Source organism: Polyodon spathula, unplaced genomic scaffold, assembly GCF_017654505.1.
Source record: "Polyodon spathula isolate WHYD16114869_AA unplaced genomic scaffold, ASM1765450v1 scaffolds_765, whole genome shotgun sequence".
Classification (NCBI taxonomy): domain Eukaryota; kingdom Metazoa; phylum Chordata; class Actinopteri; order Acipenseriformes; family Polyodontidae; genus Polyodon; species Polyodon spathula.
The window spans coordinates 120,381-138,862 of record NW_024472253.1 but is presented as its reverse complement, the minus strand read 5'-3'; the positions used below and the strand labels follow the sequence as shown (position 1 = coordinate 138,862).

Sequence of the window (18,482 nt, the reverse complement as noted above, 5' to 3'; positions counted from 1 at the left end):
AGCTGGTAGGGTATACACTGATCAAATCAATCCTCAATTCAAGCAGCCGAACATTTCGCCTGCTGCCTTCCTTGCACTAGCTGAAGTGTTACTAGACCCGTGCACTGAACAAAAAAAGAAAAGGACACACGAGAGAGACAAAGAAACCGAGAGAGAGAAACCAAGAGAGAGAAACCGAGAGAGAAACTGAGAGAGAGAAACCAGAGAGAGAAACCAGAGAGAGAAACCAGAGAGAGAAACCGAGAGAGAGAAACCGAGAGAGAAACTGAGAGAGAGAAACCGAGAGAGAGAAACCGAGAGAGAAACAGAGAGAGAAACTGAGAGAGAGAAACCGAGAGAGAGAAACCAGAGAGAAACCGAGAGAGAGAAACCGAGAGAGAGAAACTGAGAGAGAGAAACCAGAGAGAAAAGCCAAGAAACCGAGAGAGAGAGAGAAACCGCAGGTCACTAGATTTTCCTATCTGTACAAAGCGCACGTACAGTATTTGGTCTCCTGGGTTTTGTGAAGCAGGAGTGAATGACAGGTACATGTGGGTTCCTGGCACTTCCATAGTGACAATGGGTCGTATTCTAGATTAATGTTCTGCTTATATGCACGGAACCGTTCTAGGTTGCTGTTAAAGAGACCAACAACAGCCTAGAAAAGTTCCATGAATTTGAGACTTCATTAAATTAAAGCTTCAAATCCAAATACATTTGCATCTTTTTTTTTTTTTTTACTGTCAATTATGACAATGTAATGTGAAGCTCTTACTCTCTGTGCTTTCTTTGTTCCTTTAGAAAAATAACTTGTTTAAAAATAGCATCAATTATTTCTAGGTCAGGGTTTTTAATTCATTAAAAATGACTTGATTGAATTGCACCACTTAAGAGCAAAATCAGTGTGCGTGTGTGTGTTATTTTTTTTAATCAATTTAAAGTATTATTTAAATCTGAGTTAAATACAGTAATATAAAATGACGTCTCAAAATGATATACAATAGGAGTTCTACTTCCACCTCCTGGGATATACAGTATAAGAATACCAAACTAAACGCAACCTTTAGTAATTTCGCAGGCTGGGATGATGAGCATGTGTGATATTGACTAACAGAGGCTCTTTCCTGTAATTCAGTTGGTGACCCGGCACGCTTCTTACAAGCGGGTTCGAGTCCCAGAGTTAATCACACAGACATTCACAACTGCAAATCGCCCTTGTGCTCCTCCGAGCTGAAATGATGTATAAATTATAAAATGACACGCATTATCAAACAGCCGAGGTTGTCAAAACCCCTGCAGCTTCTCTGGGGCCTGCTGTTCGCTTCTCAAAGATTCATGGCGAGTCAATTGCCGAGAATCTCGCTTCTTTTTACACCACTCCTCTGGGAGCGGTCCTTGGACGCTTTCAAATTCTCTTTGTCACGAAACCAATTAGAAACCAAGATCGGGGATGGAATTCTGCTGTCCTATTGGCTGGAAGACCCATTTGAAGCCAGTACCTGGATTCTATTGGCTGGATGTCCCTGGAATGGTGTTCTGGGATTGTACTGGCTGCAGGAACTCAGATGTGAACACCGCCTCTGCGTACTCCTCGCAAACATCCTGGAACTCTGCAGCGACGTCACCTAGCGCCTCCGACATCAGCTCCTCTGCCAGGCTGAGGAAAGAGCGGAGAGAGTGAGAGACCCCTCCCACGCACACTCTACACATGCCTTCACCGAGGATCGACTTACCAAGCCTATTTACATGTTAAAAATGTACACATGCATACTCTGAGTTCACTAACAATACATCCCGGCTTTATTTCAGTGTAGAAATAAACAGTACAAACTTTCTCTTGCATTCTATAATGGCGAACCAAAGCGCTAAACATTTGCAGTACTTAGTTTATATGGGAAGTTAGAGGGATGCACAACCACATCATATCAGAGATAAAAGCCCTGCATTACAGACAGCACTGCAGTAGATGATACCTATATACGAGCAGAGAGCCTGAAAGCGAGGGTGGCGAAGTGGAAAGCAGCTCTACACATGTAAGCAGAGGAGATTATGCAAAGACCTTAAACTTGGACAGGATTAAAGCAAGCAGAAAGGCGTCTGTTTTAATGACTTCGTTAAAGTTGCACGCAGACACTTCGCTGGTTATTAACCGCACTTCCAGAGACCGCGGGACCTGATTGAACACGAACCCTGAATAACTGATCTGACATTTTCATCTTCTGTTAGCGGGGAAGCGAGTGTCTGACACGTGTGCGGTTCCAACTCCTTTCCAGGATCCTGATCTCTCCCATATAAGGTAAGAAATGATGACTGCCCCAGAGATTCTCCAGTGCAGTGCATGCTGAATGAATTCACACTGCGGCTCACAAGGCTCACTTTGCAACCACATGGTGCCTTCATATCCTAGTTACTGCTTCACCTCTCTGGTGGCAAAACTGCTGGAAAAAAATCTCCCTTACAAGCAGCTGCTGAAAGGACGGGAAACAATAGGAGGCAACGTTCAGGCAGCTTTTCCTTTCAACTGTTAAAAGCAGCCTCCAGTTTGCTAGCTGCTTGAAAAGACCCATTTGAAGCCAATACTTGGATTCTACTGGCTGGATGCTTCTGGAATGGTCAGAAAAAAAATAGATAAAAGATGCAGAAAAAGAGGCATGCAGATTGAGAGAGAGAGGAAGAGAGAGATGGCTTGCTGACCTGTCGGCGATGACCCAGGGGTTAAAGCTGCCCACGGCCTCATGAGAGACGAGACGGAGGAAGGCCTCATACCGCCCGATGTACTTCTGGATGCTCTGCTGCATTCTGATTGGCACAGAGAGGAAGGTACCGCCCCTCTGCTTGGCCTGTGGGAGGGGCTGTCTTGGCTGGTAGCTCTTTGACAGGTCACCCAAACTGGATTCCTCAGACAGGACACTGCGGGAGAGGCGCAAAACTATAAGAAATCAAGTGAAGCAGGCAACCAGGCACAGAACTGGGTTTAACTGCTTGATTTACTGTGAATTCACCGAATCTGTGAACGACTAAAATCTTTTACCTTGCCAAGGCTTGTAGTTCTACCATTTTTTCATTTATTTATATTATTATATATATATATATATATATATATATATATATATATATATATATATATATATTCTGCAAATCAAACCCTTTGCATTCAAAGTCTCCTATCGATCGTGTACAAGTAAACACCTTGCCTTGTCTGCTTGAGTTAGAACTACTCCCCTCCCCTCACCCCTGAAACATGTGGCATCTCAGCTGGACTGCCCTGCTTCCAGGCTAATAATCCCTAAGCAAGCAAATCAATGGTGAAGCAGTACTTTGCTCTGCTATACTGAGCAAAGCACCAGTCACTCAAGCCCTCTCTATAGACTAAAGAGCACAGAGCTTTCTGTCTCTCCCAAGGAGCCTGCAGGAACAGTGAAAGTGTGCTGCTGGGCGGCTATTTGTTCTGCTAATGCCAGGGAAAGATCCTCTCCAGAAAGAGTCCTAGTTGCTAAATGCTTTGCTTGGCTTGGCTTGCAGGGCTCATTCTCACAATGCAGCAGCAATTGCAGCAACAGCAAGTAGAAGTGATTGTAAACTAGTCATCTCCCCCCATGCAAAATCTCTAAATGTTGTTGGGAAGAACCAGCTATTATCCAACTGCAAGCAGATAACAATCGCTGTGTCTCCTGTGGATTACACAACAGCAGGGTATGCTCAGAAAGAAATAATAATAATAATAATAATAATAATAATAATAATAATAATAATGAGGCAAAGCATGGGGATACAAACCTGAAAACAGTTCCTCGCGGAAAGCTGTGTGTTATTTAAAAAATATTTTTTAGGAAGATTTGCTAAATTATTTAAAATTATCTTATAATCCCGACCCAAACAAATGTAAATGCTTAGGGCTTTGTTCATTTATAATCACTGTACTTCTTATGCAATCCTCTCTAGCTAGAGAAGTGGATAATGAGGAATTTAGCTGGAATTTATTTGGGCATTAAAATTTCACAAGAACCCGAAACAGCAGTGAACAGCCAAGGGAAATTAAAAACCGCATAACGAGCAGGCATCGTCATCAGCTTATTCTGCTGCACTTTCCTAAGGGAAACGAAAAGCAGGCATAACAAAATAAAGTGCTCTACTGTTACTTCTGCAAAAGAACTGCGCAGCACACTCAGTTAACTTTTTAATTAGTGAAAGGAGAGCGGGCTCATTACCTATTACCCTGCTGGCGTGTGAGTGCCGAGCGAGGCAGCAGGGGACTGGCAGGGCTGACAGTGCCTGTCAAGATGCACTCTGTCACAGACTGCAGGGTGGCTCCGGTGCACGCAGGAACTGCTGCTCCTTGTGTTGTAAATAGCGGTAATGAGTGTTTACACTGAGCCAGGTTCGTTTTCTGTGCCTCTTAATAAAGAAGCTGCAATGCGTTTCTGTGTTTTAAATGAGGAGTGGAATCACTGTGCACTGGTGCTCTGTTAATGGGAGAGCTCCTTCTAGGGGAGCTTGGTTTTTCTCTTCTAATTTTTTTCTCTCTCTCTCTGGGTAATTTCAGTCCTGTGGAAATGTTGCCTTTTGCTCTGAAGCTGCTCTAGTTTTCTCTGCAACAAAGCCACGTGTTTTGAAGAGATGCAAGTCATTGTTCATTATCTCGTATATTTATTTCTTTTTTTTTTTTAAATGTTGTCATGGTATTAACAGATACATTATGTATCATCCTCATGATAACAAAGAGCACAGCCACTTGAAGCCACCTTCATACAAATGCTCCTCTGCAGTGCTGCCACAGACCCATCTGCTGGGTCACACAGTTCTGGGTGGGTTCTGATGCCTGCTTAACCACCAGCATTATCAGAAGCAGTGCAGCACTGACTACAGACTGCCCTTCGGAGGCCCCCCCAGGAGCAAGTTTCCCTGTATTAATAAATAATGGTTTTCATTAATAAAACAAACGCAGTACATGTTTTGCTATGGCACCTGCAATGCCATTCGAGGTCGCAGCCTGCCGTGTTTTGATTTGCAATAAAATGAACCACCCGTCTACAGTGGTCCCATTCTCCTGACTTGATTATACCAGACTGTGGAAATTCTGGGAGACAGTGTCAGAGAGAAACAGAGCTTGACAGGCAGCAACAGGAGGCTATGGGGATTATGCATCAGAAGCTGACATTAATCCTTGCTAACTGTATATTTTCTTTGCTCTGCAGTGTACACTTTCTCCATCTGTAAACTGCCCCAGTAAATAAAATAAACAGAAAGCACCTATATAATGTAAATAATTTAAACTACAGGCGTGACAAAGGTTGCAACTTCCCAGTACATCACAGTCAATTCTGCGGAAGAGATGTTTAAAGTGAAGTCTTGAATTCCACATATTGATTTTCCTTCTTTATTTTTAGAAAGAGAGAGAGAGAGACCGAGGTGAGAGCAATCCTCTGGGATTCTACGCCTCACGAAAAGAAGTCTCATTACAGTCGACTGCAACAGGGAACACGAGACATCTTCTGGCAAACCCAGACAAGACAAGAAGGTCTGCCAGTGGAGTGAAAGGACAAGAAGAAAATCAGCTAAATGAACTGGAATTCTCCAGCGCAATGCTCTCAGAACCAGTAGTGGGAACTCTCTGTACACTGGATAAAAAATAAAATTAAAATAGAGAGGTTTGTAAGCGCACATATAGTGGAGGAGCTCCAGTGGGTCTCTCAGCTTACACTTTTTAAGCAGGGTCATTTTTTCTTTTAAATTCAACTGTATCTAATCATACTCCCACATCATGAATCTGCTACTCAACACAGCCTATCATCGAAAACACGTGCCCCCTAACAACACTCTAGCTGCTTTTTTGTTTATCAGTGTAATGCCAAATTTAGTCTTTGGACAAAAAAAATATATTGCAACATTTTGCTTTAAACTGTGCACTCTCTATTTTGCACTAACCGTTAGTATGGCGTGATACTAATTTGACTTGAAAACAAGCACAAACACTAACTGCAAGGAGACCCAGTTTAGCAGGTGATACAGTATCTGGCACGTATAGATGAAAGCATACGGTCAGGAGACACTATTTGGCAACAAACTGCAATGCTGTTGAGTAAAACAAGGTTGTGCACTGATCCAGTGTTCAAAGTCACACGATGAGATATTTTTTAATGAATAAGCTCCGGCATTAAAAACCCTCACACTGCAACAGTCTGGGGGCTGGCAAGAACCCACGCTGGCGCAAAGGGATGGCACTGACCAGGAGCCGGACCCTGGACATGTGGCAGCACTTAGTTAATTTGCTAATGGCCCTGCAGCTGTTAAAATCTGTTCCACTCAATCACTCTGGCTCGATCAACTCTTTTACTAGCTTCCTCTGTTCATTAATTCTGTGCCAGCCCGAGCTAGCTCAGACAAATCTCTCAACAGGAGAGAAAATCTAAACCGAGAACCTGCCAAGGCAAAGAGTAACCTGTAATGAAATGAGTTCAGAGAGTGAGCTCCTAATCAATCACTGTGTCACAGAGCTGTGCGTCTCTGTCTCGCTCTCTCTCTCTGCACTGCGTACTGTAGGTATATCATACGCACGTATGTTTGTGCCGGCATGTAGGAGTCTGAGAGTCTGTAGTTTATTTACTCCAAGAGTACATCCGGGATGGAAATAAGATTCCCGCTGCATCGCAGTTTCGCCCACTTCAGGTTTTACTAGGAGCTTGATTAGCCACAGTGTATCAGTAACCAGCTAAGAAGAGTCTCACAGCAAAACCAGGAATGGATCAAACTGCTAGTCAAGCGGGAGAGGTATTTCCATCCTTGTGCATGTTAAAGGTCTGTGTGTGTGTGCGTGTGTGTGTGTGTGTGTGTGTGTGTGTGTACACTGTATACTAGTGCGCGTTCCTCTGTGTACTCGCAGTCTTACTTGGTCTCGGTGGGGGTCTCTATCACAATGTCCACCACAGGCTCCTTGTGTCCCGCTATCTTGGTGATTCTGATTGGCTGGGGTGCTGTCGGCTTCCTGTCTGCAGGGTCCTGGTCTCTGTCTAGAAGGTGAAGAGAACACTAGAGCAGTGAGATAAGGTGGAGAGCCACCTCTTAGACATTGTGAAACACTCTATTAACTTTACAGTACAGAGACACATTACTCTGGTAAATAAAAACAAATGAAACAAACAAAAAAAGTCAAATAGAGTGGAGGTGGCCGTGGTTTTACTGTGCACGTACAGAGTGGGTATACTGTCAGTGGGGCACGTACAAAAATACAACAGCAGATTGCAGCAATTTCACAGGGGCACACCAGACCTCTTGACAGATGGCAGATGATCTAAATCATTCACTTTTGGTCAGCGTTACTGCGAAAGACACTTGACAGTGTTTGGCATAGTTCCTTTAGCCTTACAGAGCCTTTTTCTTAAGTATCTCTGGAGCTCGCTCTTTATTTATATTTTTTTGGAGTTGAAGCACCAACCTTCTCTTCTCTCCTTTTAAATATAACGAGCAGAACATCAACAGATGGTGCAGAGAACGCTTGGAAATGCCATCTGGCCAAAATACAATAAATAAATAAATAAACAAATGATGGAAAGAAGTGGGGAACAAATGCATCTGTACGGCTGGTTAGATGGTTCTTAATCCTCCTAATCCTGGATACCTTTGCTTCTGTAGTTCTACATCTTTAGTGAGAGCTGCCCCCATGATAACACCAACCTCATCCACCCCAAAGAGCAGCAAAAAGAAGGGATGTCGTAAATTGCATAAGCAAAACAGGAGGTCAGATAACACTAGCTGCCGCTGCAGTGGTACCCCGGCAGAAAAGGTTTAGACAGGATAATCTCGTGTCAGTCCACACACCTGCTCTCTCCTCCTCCACCCAGAACTCAGGACCAGCGTAGGTAACGTGAGCAAACCGCCGGCGCACGGAGTCCTCGTCTTTCTGGAAATGTGAGCGAGAAAGAGAGACCCCCAGGCAAGAAAACCGTGTGAATAGAGTGGGACTTCACTTAGGAAAACCTTTGAAGAGTTTACCACAGTAAATCTGTACATTCATTGGAAATTTTTTCCATGCGTTTCCCGTTGTTGTACTATGCCTTTGCCATGTTTTTTTGATTTGCTTTACCATAACTCTCAAGGCTTCACAATGCTTGCCCTTGTTTTACTTTCACTCTGCTTTACTATGGTTTGAAATCCTTTTGCTGTTGGGGACCTTTCAGAAGGGAGGACCTCGGTAACTTTAGCGACACTGGCTTTATCATCACTGACCTCCATCTCCTCCATCCTCCGCATCATGGTCTCCAGAGAAGGGCTGTCCTGCAAGGCCAGACCCCCACGCTCTGCTTGCCTGTCCTGCTCCACTGCCCACAGGGCCTGGGCTGTGTCCTCCAGGAGGTCATCTAGGATCTTCTCGCTCAGCAGCTCCGCGCTGCCCGCTGCCTGGACAAGGGGAGGCCAGTTAGACAGACCCTTAAAATTACACTGGCAAAGGTCGCAGTAGCCATATATTTTTTTTTTTTTTCAGGGATCGCTTGGGATTTACTCTCGGACCGCAGAATGGGAAACTGCGTTAATTAACAGCATCTGATTTTCAAGGCATACCATACTAACTGACAGCCACAATGGACCGAGAACACGAAGAGGCCGTCTATCTGATTCAATTGAGCACACCACCATTCAATTCTGATTGAATGCCTCTAAAGAAAGTGAGTAAATCCCCTAATGAGAGTACGAGACAGGGGAAGCACTCACTGTCTCAGCCACCTGGGCAGACAGCCTGTTCCTCAGCGAGGAGCCTTTCCTCTCCCACAAGCTGCTGATTTGCTGAAATAAAAAAAAAAAAGACATAGAAAGAGCTGTATAAGAACAAATAGTCCAGCCTCTATCAAGGGCTAGTTCCAACACGGCTTCTGAGAGCTCTGCATTCCAGATGCATGTTCTTCAGGTTTTGCAGTAGCTGGAACATTCCTCTCTAATAAAGGGTTGGCATCCTTCAAGGGTAAGGATGGTTTTCGTTCAAATTCCCCATTGCTTAATTAACTAAAGGGTGAAATGAGCCCACAGTTTCAGATCAGAGCCCAGGGGGGTTATCAGAGTACCTACCTGTGCTTGGTCCAGCAGGGGGCGCAGTCTCTCTTGAGCTGCTTGCTCGGCCCTCTCAGCCCATTGGGTTGGGGACCCTGCCTCAGCCCTGACACACCACAACAGAACAGCGTTAACACAGATCCTAATGCAGTGCACTGTCCAGAGCACACGCCACAGCTGCCACAGTCCTTTTACACTGAAATAAGATTCACTGGTACATTTTACATCACTACATCCTTCATAGTTTAACAGAGCACTTTCACAGTCTAGTTTGTATAGAGACCAGCCTGTAGTATAATAGCTGTGGGGATTCAATACCCTTTCAAACCTGATTTTTGCACTGCTGGGCAATCTCTTGACACTACTTACAGCTGCAGGAGGTTATACTTTGTGATACAGCAGAGGAGGCAAAACAGAAACTATAAAAATATATATTTTTTTGTTACCGATAACACTCTCAAACGAGTTTTTGAAAAGCATATTGTCCCCAGCTGTTAGGGACACCGAGTGGTTTAAAAGGGGGTCGTGCTGTACGAGTGTGTGCTGGAGGAGCATCGTTTACCTGAGTCTCTGAATCTGCTCCGTTTCTTCTGTGCAGAGTTCCTTCAGTTCCCTCAGTCTGCGTGCGCTCACACTGTCCAGCCAGGCCTGCCTGCAGCAGGGTACAACAACCAGGGACCATTCCAGCAGCCTTTCACAAGCAGCCAGAATTACACAGAACAGGCTGTCTCAAGCAGCAGCCCTGACACTGGGGGGGGGGCTTTTCAATTGATATACACACATCTACATACCGCCACTGATATTAAGATCTGCCACTGTTTACTAGAACAACTGAATAGACTCTATGGTCCTTTACATGCAGAATCAGAGCTGCACTCCAGATTCCAGGTTTCACTCCTGCTGTGATTTCTTTCATCTCAAGCTGAACTTGAGCTCTGTCACTGTATCGAGTGCATATGGAACCCAGCAGGCAGGCAGCGTATCTAGACAGAGACACGCTGTGCTGGGGTTTGCATCACATCGGAGCACTGAGCTAGCCAGAAACGACTGAAGAGTAATCCAACACCATCTGGTGGCGATTTGCATGAACTACCACCCGAAATGCACCTGCAAGACTAGAGCTGGCGGAGGTTCAATTTAGGTTAATGTAGAACGGTTTTGTTATAATAACTAGTGCACAACTGCATGCTGAATTGGAACCAGGGATGGCAATAACACTCCCATTAGCAGTTTGATCCATGCTTGGTTTTACTACGAGTTTAATAAGACACACCTGAGCTTGTTACCTACACACTGTGGCTAATCAAGCTGGTAGTAAAATATTGAATAGGTGAAACTGCTATGCAAGTGTCTTATTTCCATCACTTTTTCTATTGGACTTCCATTGGTAGCTAGGTGTGTTCTAAAGGAAATATATCCTATATCGCACCTCAGTGCCTCGTGCTCGGCCAGCTGCCTCCTCTCCAGCTCCACCGTCTCTCTGTGTCTCCCAGGAGAGCCTGGAGCTCTGGGGGGAGAGGACTGCACCCCAGCCCTCTGCTTCTTCCATGAAGCCCTGAGGGTAGGAACAGGAGAAGGAACACACCTTTTATCACAAGCTACCATAAGTCACATTAAAAAAGACATAGAAGAAAAGCCCTTCACATACCGCCTGGGGGAGGCTGGGGGGGAGGTAGGGTGAGGCGGCACCCAGGGTATGGAGCTGTCCTTCGTGGGAGGTTGGTTCTCCTTGAGTCGAGACGCCAGTGTGGTCTTCTGGAAGTGCACTTCTCTGGGCTGCCGAAATCCCTGCAGAGAAAGTGGAAATAATCTCAGAGCCAAGCAGCACTGAATACCACACAGCGTCTTAAACCATCTACCTGCAATGCATTTCTACCCCCAAAGAAAGACGACTGCTTCATTACTTCTATTTCCATGTTTCGGTTTGTTAAGGTGAATGTAACCGGACACATTCCACACAGAGTACTCCCAGTAGGGAAGTGGGAAGTGACAGCCACACAGCTGCTGGCTTTTGCCATTGTGTACGCCCGTGTATAAACATGCTCTGTAGGTACGGTATGCTGACACACCTCAGGCCTGTCCGCGAGCAGCACTCCCTTGAGCCCGGCGGGTCGAGGGGGTTCGGGGGTCCCCTTCTTCAGCGCCCCCATGCGGATCAGAGTCTCAATGCTGGCCCTCAACATCTGACTGCGCTCTGGAGTGGGGGGGTCACCCTTCCTGGGGGGCACCAGTTCAGACCGACTCCGGTCAGCAACAACCGAGACAGCCCGTCTCTCTGGAGCAGAAAAACCAAAAAAGGATCAGTCTAAAAGATAGGAAGTTTGCCCACAAGCACCGTCATCAAAATGAAATATTTTCTGCGGAAGACACTGTTAGCTCACATGAAAACAGAAGCAAAGCAGGAATAAGTACCTCAACATCGACCCTTGTCATCTTAAAAACCCTTGTCCTTTAAAGCAATTCTGAGCATCTCCAAAGCTAAAAACCCCTCTGTCTCACCTGCTGAGGTGTTCACGGTGGCTGTGGCGACTTTACCTGGTCCTCGCTGGCCCCTTCCCTTGGCGGTGGGTAGACTCCGCCCCCTGGTGGGAGAGGAGCTGCGCTGTCGTCCGCGGGATGCTGTGCGGACCGGCGGCGAGCTGCTCCGAGCCCGGGAAGCCTGCCTCTGCGGACTCTCTTGCTTTCCCAGAGCGCAGTCCAAATCCTGTTCACAAATCAAACCAGAAACACATCCATCTGTGAACCATCGCATTCATGGTTAGATTGGCTTATCGGGAGATAATAAATGTATTTAAACCACAGTGCTGAACCAAACAGAAAAACAATACGTTTTAAGGCAATCCTTTAATGCACTTCATGCACAGGGATAGCGAGTGGGTTCCCCCTGCCGTACCTCCAGCTGCTGCAGAATATCTATGGCGGTCTCCGGGACAGAAGAGCCCGACCCCACCTCCAGTTTGGCGGAGCAGAGAGACAGCTGGCGAATCAGCTGGCCCAGCTCCCTGTAGTGAGAGGGCACCTTCTCCTCTGATAGGTCAGAGAGCTGACCCACAAACAGCTGCATGGCTCGGACTGCCCCTCTGTGCGCGGCTGCTAGCCTGTCCATTGCCCTCGACTAGGAGAAAGAAAGAAAGAAAGAAAGAAAGAAAGAAAAAAGAAAGAAAGAAAGAAAGAAAGAAAGAAAGAAAGAAAGAAGATGTTATTGCTATTCTTAAAAGAACAGACACCTGTTTGGTATACAAACAATTACATGACTGCATTCACGCATTAAGGAAATACACACACATCCTCATAATACAGTATGTTAATCAGAGAGCTACAGGAGACAGAAGCACGGCGAGCCAGAACAGCAGGCTTTCTTACCTTTTTTGTGTGTCTGATTTTGTGTGGGCTCAGCTTGTCCAGATCCTCCTGTATCTGTTTAACCTGCAACAACAACAACAATGTAATAAATGAACACAAACACACCCTCCCGAAAAACACAGAAACAAAAAATAAGAAAGAAAAAACGAAAAAAAAGCAATGCAAAATGATTGTGGACCTGCTGCTGCAGCACGTAGATGATGCGTGCAGATCTGACTGCCTGCTCCTGTCTCCTGATCTGAGCTCGCCTCTCCTCATCCGGGTCCAGTGCCTCCCCGCTCCCTGCACACACAACCACACAAGCGTTACTGGGACAGTGTTCAGGTGCTCAGCTAAGATACAGACACTACTAGTTAAAAAACAAACAAACAAACAAAACATGCATGTTATAGTAAACAGTACAAAAATAAAACCCATGTGGTGTCTGGCCGGTGTTTTTTTGCTTGTTTGTACAGTTCAAAGTTCATCCATTGACCTGTGACTAAATCCCTTTTGCAAGACTAAAAATGCCCTGCAGATTAACCGCCTTAATCTCTGATATACAGCTGTTGTGACGCCCCAGCATGAAGACTCGTGTCACTTTCTACCAGCAGGTAATGCACTTCTGTGTTACACTATGAGAAACATCAGGGTTCTGGGATGAGAAGGTAATTTAGTCTTCAATGTTATTTAACAGTCTCCAGCACAAGAACAGCAGGGCCAGGACAAGCTGCAGGGCTGCAGTACCTCTGTTAGCCAGCTGCTCAATCCTCTGGATGTAGGTGCCAAGCTCCTTCTGCAGCCGCCGGATCTCCAGGCTGAGCCCAGGCTCCTGCTTGCCGTCCCCGGGTTTGGGCCCAGGGCCAGGGTCTCGGGTGGGGGGAGAGAGGGTGGTCTCAGTCCCGGCGGGGTGGCTCAGCCTCTCGGGGGTGTAGACAATCACCCTGGCACCCGACTTTGTAATCTCTGCTTTAGGAGTCTGCGCTCGCCTGTGCCCTTGTTTCTGACTGTGCTGTAAGGGTTAACATCATTATTAAACGTCATCACACGCCATGTTAAAAGCCTTTTAGGAGGCTCTTAAAGCTGTGTGCTTTTAAACCTAGAAGACCTGTATATTAAACTATTAAAGTTATACCTCAATATGCAACCATCACCTGCGCTCAATAAAAGCCTCCAACATAGAGAAATCTTCTTGAAATCGCAGCGGCATGATCACTCTGAAGAACCAGCATCCCAGCATTTCAGGAAGGGAAATGGCACCAATAAATAGACCTTTATTAAAAAGTTTATTTCTGATTTTTCCAATTACATTAATTATTAATATAAATTGCATAATCAAAATCCTACTCTGTACTAGGGGTGTATCGATTCATCAGGTATCAGTAAATCGTACTTTATATCAGAAGCACAACCGAGCTCACTGTAGTTCACCAAGTGGTTTTCTGAATCATGAAGAAGTGGGTTTTATAGTTGGTATGAATATATACCCTCCCTATCTCACTTAACTCACATTTTTTGATCGCCAAAACAGTCTATCATTAAATGATCATTTGATCACATCATGCATCATACAAGTAGTCAATCTGGACCATTACATATATCGGGATACACATCATATCACCACCTGCATATTGTGATACATATCGCGATACATATCGTACACCCCTACTCCGTACCTGGTCCTGGATGTTTGCCCTGCTGGGTTTCCTCTGGGCAGCGCTGGGTGGTATTGCTGGTGGCTTCTCTCTGTGGTTGCTCTGTGCCTCCTCTTGCTGCCTGCGTCGCATGTCTCTCTGTGCCATCCTCACCGCCCGCTGCAGCCGGTCCTCCGACACCACGGAGAAGCGCACAGAGCTCTGGGAGCTGCTGATGCTGTCCTCCCATTGGCTGCTGCCGTTCCGAGCCATGGCGGTGCCAGGGACGGACAGCTTTTCAATCACGATGGGGGCGGGGTTGAGGAACCGCGCCGACAGGTTAGAGGGCGAGGTGGGCACCTCCTTGTTAAAGCGGAGCTGTAAACCAAAAAAGACCAAGGGATTCTTTCTAAAACAACTGTGTGTGCAAACAGGTTTCTGATTCAACTTCTGCACGGATACTTCTGTGTGTGTATGTGTGTGTGTGAGAGAGGTAAGCTGTCTACCTGAGTCTGCTGCAGTTGGCTTTTGCTCTGTGCCTGAACCTTCCCTGACCCCGACAACACCCAGGATCCATTTAGCTGGCTCGGTTCGCCAAAGGTTACCTGTGCAGGACGGTTCCACAGTTTAACATCCATTTTGCCCTGCAACAAAAAATAAAGGATTCCTGATGACCAATAGAAATTAACTAATACAAATAGTGAGCTTTCCTCCTGGCCTTTCATCCACCACCACAACAGGAAAAAAAAGCCTCCTTTTTATACAGCTGCGTTCTCCCTACACTCCGCCCCAGGGCACTTGCTGCTTCCGAAAGCCCCATGTCAGTTATGAATTATTGGCTAACAGGGAATCATTGCACCTTCCTCTCCTTCCACTAGCCATCATAGAAAACAAGTGAAGCACTGGGACTGTGCACAGCCGTTACGCAAGAGCGCTCTGAGGAAACTCATTGGTAACCAATAAGAAAACATTACAGCTCAGGTGCTACAGCTAAAAACAAGTCAGGTGCTGATAGGATCAATTGAGCAAACGCTTAAATAAGCATTCAATAATCACGCAATTAAAACAACGACACTCACGTTTGAAAAGGTCCATTCACAGCCAGCTACCTGCTATGTGAGTTAATGTGTTAGGGGTGTGCAGGCTCCCATTAGGCACTGTAATGCTGGGTAATACAGCACTCATTTGAAGGGCAGTATAGCCCCGAGTCTAATTCCTCCAAAAAAATGTCAGGATACACTGGTGTGGATGGTACGACTTTATTTTCCTAGTTTTTATCAATATGCATCAAACCCAAGAATGGAGTAGTACTGTCCAAAACAATACAGTACAAATCAACACAATACAATACAATACTGTACTGTAAAGGAGTCCTCGAATTCCATGGTTCAGTGTTTCTCATTGAAACATACCCGCCTCTCTGTCTGTCTGTCTGTCTATCTATCTATCTATCTATCTATATCTATCTCTATCTATCTATCTATCTATCTATCTATCTATCTATCTCTCTCTCTCTCTCTCTGTCTGTCTGTCTGTCTGTCTGTCTCTCTCTCTGTCTGTCTGTCTGTCTGTCTGTCTGTCTATCTATCTATCTATCTATCTATCTATCTCTCTCTCTCTCTCTCTCTCTCTCTGTCTGTCTGTCTCTCTCTCTCTCTGTCTGTCTGTCTGTCTGTCTATCTATCTATCTATCTATCTATCTATCTATCTATCTATCTATCTCTCTCTGTGTGTGTGTGTGTGTGTCTGTCTGTCTGTCTGTCTGTCTCTCTCTCTCTCTCTCTCTCTCTCTCTCTGTCTGTCTGTCTGTCTGTCTCTCTGTCTGTCTATCTATCTATCTATCTGTCTCTGTCTGTCTGTCTGTCTGTCTCTCTCTCTCTCAACTGTCAAAAACCTCAAACAAAACAATACCGGCTTAAACCCGTTGAGAAGATGTCCTTTCACTCTTTTTTTAACACGCATTAATTAGGCAGCGTTGCTTACCGTCTCTGCTGAGGGCAGGTATAAAGAAATTTCAATTAAGAGAAGAGAAAGTGATTAAATAAACACAAATACGGATTCGGGCGAAGCTGCAGCGCCACTTCCTGCTGTTTAAACCGCCGCCATGACAACCTGGTGCGTAGTCGTCTACGGGAGCTTTAAAGGGACAATCTTACTTTACAAACGGGTGCTGGAATAGCGTACTGTGCACCCAGGGTTTAAACACAGACGATCTGTGCGTGTGTTTACCCGTTACAAAACATGCCATGATTAAAATACTCCTGTATAAATAAATAGATCTAATAGAAGAAACGCGCTTGGCGGCGCTGGAGAGTGTTTCTTGTGTTGCACTGTGTGTTTAAGAGGCGGTGTTACAGGAAGCTGCATTGCATTGCGCTGCGCTGGGAGACACCAGGTAGCGCAGGAGCTGAGGCAGCGGTCGCTCTCTGCGAACAGGCTTGAATCTAGCTCTACGTGTCGGCTGTTTTGAATTTAAAACAAAAACACACACGCCTTGAGGTGTCTAATATATCGCAGCCCTGGCTAGCATGGCGTGTGGGTACGAAGAGGTGACAGTCCGTGGCTACGATGACTTTATGAAGGCCGTGTCGCAGCGTAAGGGTAAAGACGTGTTTGCCTATTTCACCGGCAGTAAAAGCGCGCAAGGCGTCAGCTGGTGCCCTGACTGTGTGAAAGGTAAGAGAGGAGCCGTGCTTGTGTCATCTGATCGGTTTATCTAATCGATTACATGTTAGACGCAGCAAACGTTATCAATATAGTGGAAGATTACAATAACAGTTAAAAATGATTACAAAGCAGCGATTTCCAGAAGCGTTCGTAATCTGTGCAAAGTCTACACAAGCGCAGCAGCCTCGCGTTACTCTGCATTGAAATGTCTTTAACCCTGTCCGAGACCGACTGTGACGTCACACGATGATGCATGATTCCGCAGTGTTACTTCTATGACGTAATGAGCCATGTAAGCTAGGCAGGGTTGTGTGTGGGATTAGTTTAATTCACACTCCGTCAGGCTTATGGACATCTATATTTATAATCCATCCCTCTAAAATAGCTTGAGTATAGCCTGATGGACAATATAGATGGGACGGAGAAATACCAGAATAGTCAGGAAACTGATCGAATGTGTTCTCTCTCTCTGCCTCACAGCTGAGCCGATAGTGCGAGGAGAGCTGGGTTACCTGCCGCCCGGCTCTGTTTTCATCTACTGCCAAGTTGGGGATCGCCCCTAGTAAGTGTGTGGGGCAGAGGGGCGACCCGGGGAGGGGGGTGATAACTTCATGTTAACCTGCTGTAGTAGCAGCACATGTTCTTGAGCCATGGACAACAATTCCCGTTGCATAATAACTTCCAATAGTGATGGGGAGATTATATATATAATTTTAAAAAGGAAAAATGCTATGTAGCAAATGTTTAAGGTTAATTGATTAAAACAGAATTAATTTCCAGAACGTTTTGGACAAACAGCCCTTCTTCAGCTGTACAGAAAGTAAACTCGGAGCAGTAAACTCGTTGTTTTTCCAGTGCTTTTGTGGATGATGTCATGATCATGTCAGAATGTTCACTCCAAGCCCCTCGTTTTGAAGATGCGCGTGTGTGTGTGTGTGAGCCTGTTTCCTCTCCCCTCTCTCCAGCTGGAAGGACCCGAACAACGAGTTTAAAAAGACGCTGAAGCTGAGCGGAGTGCCCACGCTGCTTCGCTACGGCACGGTGAGTGTTCCGGGAGCGTTCCTCGCCCCGCTCGGCTGGCATGTTATTAGCGTGTATATACAGCTGTATTTATTTGTTTGCTTATTTGTTGATTTGTTTTATTTTTAGCCCCAGAAGCTGGTGGAGGAGGAGTGCTTTAAGAAAGACCTGGTACGCATGATGTTCACCGAGGATTAGACTCCCCGACTGGGACCCCTGGTCTCCCTGATCTCAATCTCACCGCCCCGTTCGCCTTAAAGAGATACCGTGCCACAGGGAGGGGAACAAGACTCCCCTTGCACAGCATTCGGAGCCACGGGACGGGCTTTGCAGCAATTCTGTGCCTTGGCAATTCCACAACCAAAAGCTGTTTGCTGTTAAGATCGCAAAACCTGGAGTGAATCCCACTGCTGTGCGACAGGAGTCTTACTTCCATATTTTAATCTCCCCCTCCCCCTGGAAATGATGTATTAAATAAACACCAATAAAGGTTTCTACGGTAGATGGGCACACGAGACTGGTTTACTGCTCTGTTGTATTGTACTCAGGGTCCTCACTGAGCAGGATGGTGGTCTGTTGACGTTGTACTCGCTGAGCTGGGACTCAAGTCATTGCCTTGTATCGGAGGACCACACAAAACACAGCAGTACTTGCGCGTGATAGCTGAAAGGAATGTTTCTACAAATACATATATGTATAGGCTTACAGTATATATTAATGATATGAAACAATAAAACAAAGTTGTAATGCACTAACATATTTTGCATTCCAGTTCTAATTTGTACTGTGTAATTCTATCCA

General features: G+C 45.6%; 2 protein-coding genes across 3 annotated transcripts; one reads left to right on the top strand and one right to left on the bottom strand.

The window, feature by feature from the left end:
- Window positions 1-364: 364 nt before the first annotated feature.
- Window positions 365-16,129, bottom strand: kiaa0753 (KIAA0753 ortholog). Of its 2 annotated transcripts, none has more exons than XM_041241282.1 (19): window positions 15,978-16,129; window positions 14,501-14,638; window positions 14,037-14,372; window positions 13,108-13,372; window positions 12,560-12,663; window positions 12,382-12,444; window positions 11,912-12,133; window positions 11,518-11,722; window positions 11,088-11,293; window positions 10,667-10,806; window positions 10,448-10,573; window positions 9,581-9,670; window positions 9,037-9,124; window positions 8,686-8,757; window positions 8,203-8,373; window positions 7,795-7,876; window positions 6,866-6,986; window positions 2,674-2,889; window positions 365-1,636 (listed from the first exon to the last, which is right to left on the bottom strand). In XM_041241282.1, the coding sequence occupies exons 2-19, from the start codon at window positions 14,630-14,632 to the stop codon at window positions 1,486-1,488; spliced, it is 2,790 nt and encodes a 929-aa protein (XP_041097216.1). In that variant the 5' UTR covers window positions 14,633-14,638; window positions 15,978-16,129; the 3' UTR covers window positions 365-1,485. The 2 variants fall into 2 exon arrangements, with proteins under 2 accessions (XP_041097216.1, XP_041097217.1); XM_041241283.1 differs by having other exon boundaries at window positions 11,554-11,722.
- Window positions 16,130-16,360: 231 nt separating this feature from the next.
- On the top strand, window positions 16,361-18,436 carry txndc17 (thioredoxin domain containing 17). The gene is made up of 4 exons (XM_041241295.1): window positions 16,361-16,670; window positions 17,142-17,223; window positions 17,627-17,702; window positions 17,811-18,436. Exons 1-4 carry the CDS (start codon window positions 16,523-16,525, stop codon window positions 17,877-17,879), a joined length of 375 nt encoding a protein of 124 aa, XP_041097229.1. The 5' UTR covers window positions 16,361-16,522; the 3' UTR covers window positions 17,880-18,436.
- The last annotated feature ends 46 nt before the right edge of the window (window positions 18,437-18,482 follow it).

Excerpts from the sequence above, each read along its gene's own strand:
- kiaa0753 (XM_041241282.1), bottom strand. The coding sequence starts at position 14,632 with ATGGATGTTAAACTGTGGAACCGTCCTGCACAGGTAACCTTTGGCGAA. Across the intron at positions 9,125-9,580 it reads GAGCAGATTCAGAGACTCAG|GGCTGAGGCAGGGTCCCCAA; the intron begins GTAAACGATGCT and ends GTGGTGTGTCAG. Across the intron at positions 1,637-2,673 it reads CCCTGGGTCATCGCCGACAG|CCTGGCAGAGGAGCTGATGT; the intron begins GTCAGCAAGCCA and ends CTCTTTCCTCAG.
- txndc17 (XM_041241295.1), top strand. The coding sequence starts at position 16,523 with ATGGCGTGTGGGTACGAAGAGGTGACAGTCCGTGGCTACGATGACTTT. Across the intron at positions 17,224-17,626 it reads CAAGTTGGGGATCGCCCCTA|CTGGAAGGACCCGAACAACG; the intron begins GTAAGTGTGTGG and ends CCCTCTCTCCAG. Across the intron at positions 17,703-17,810 it reads CGCTGCTTCGCTACGGCACG|CCCCAGAAGCTGGTGGAGGA; the intron begins GTGAGTGTTCCG and ends TTTTATTTTTAG.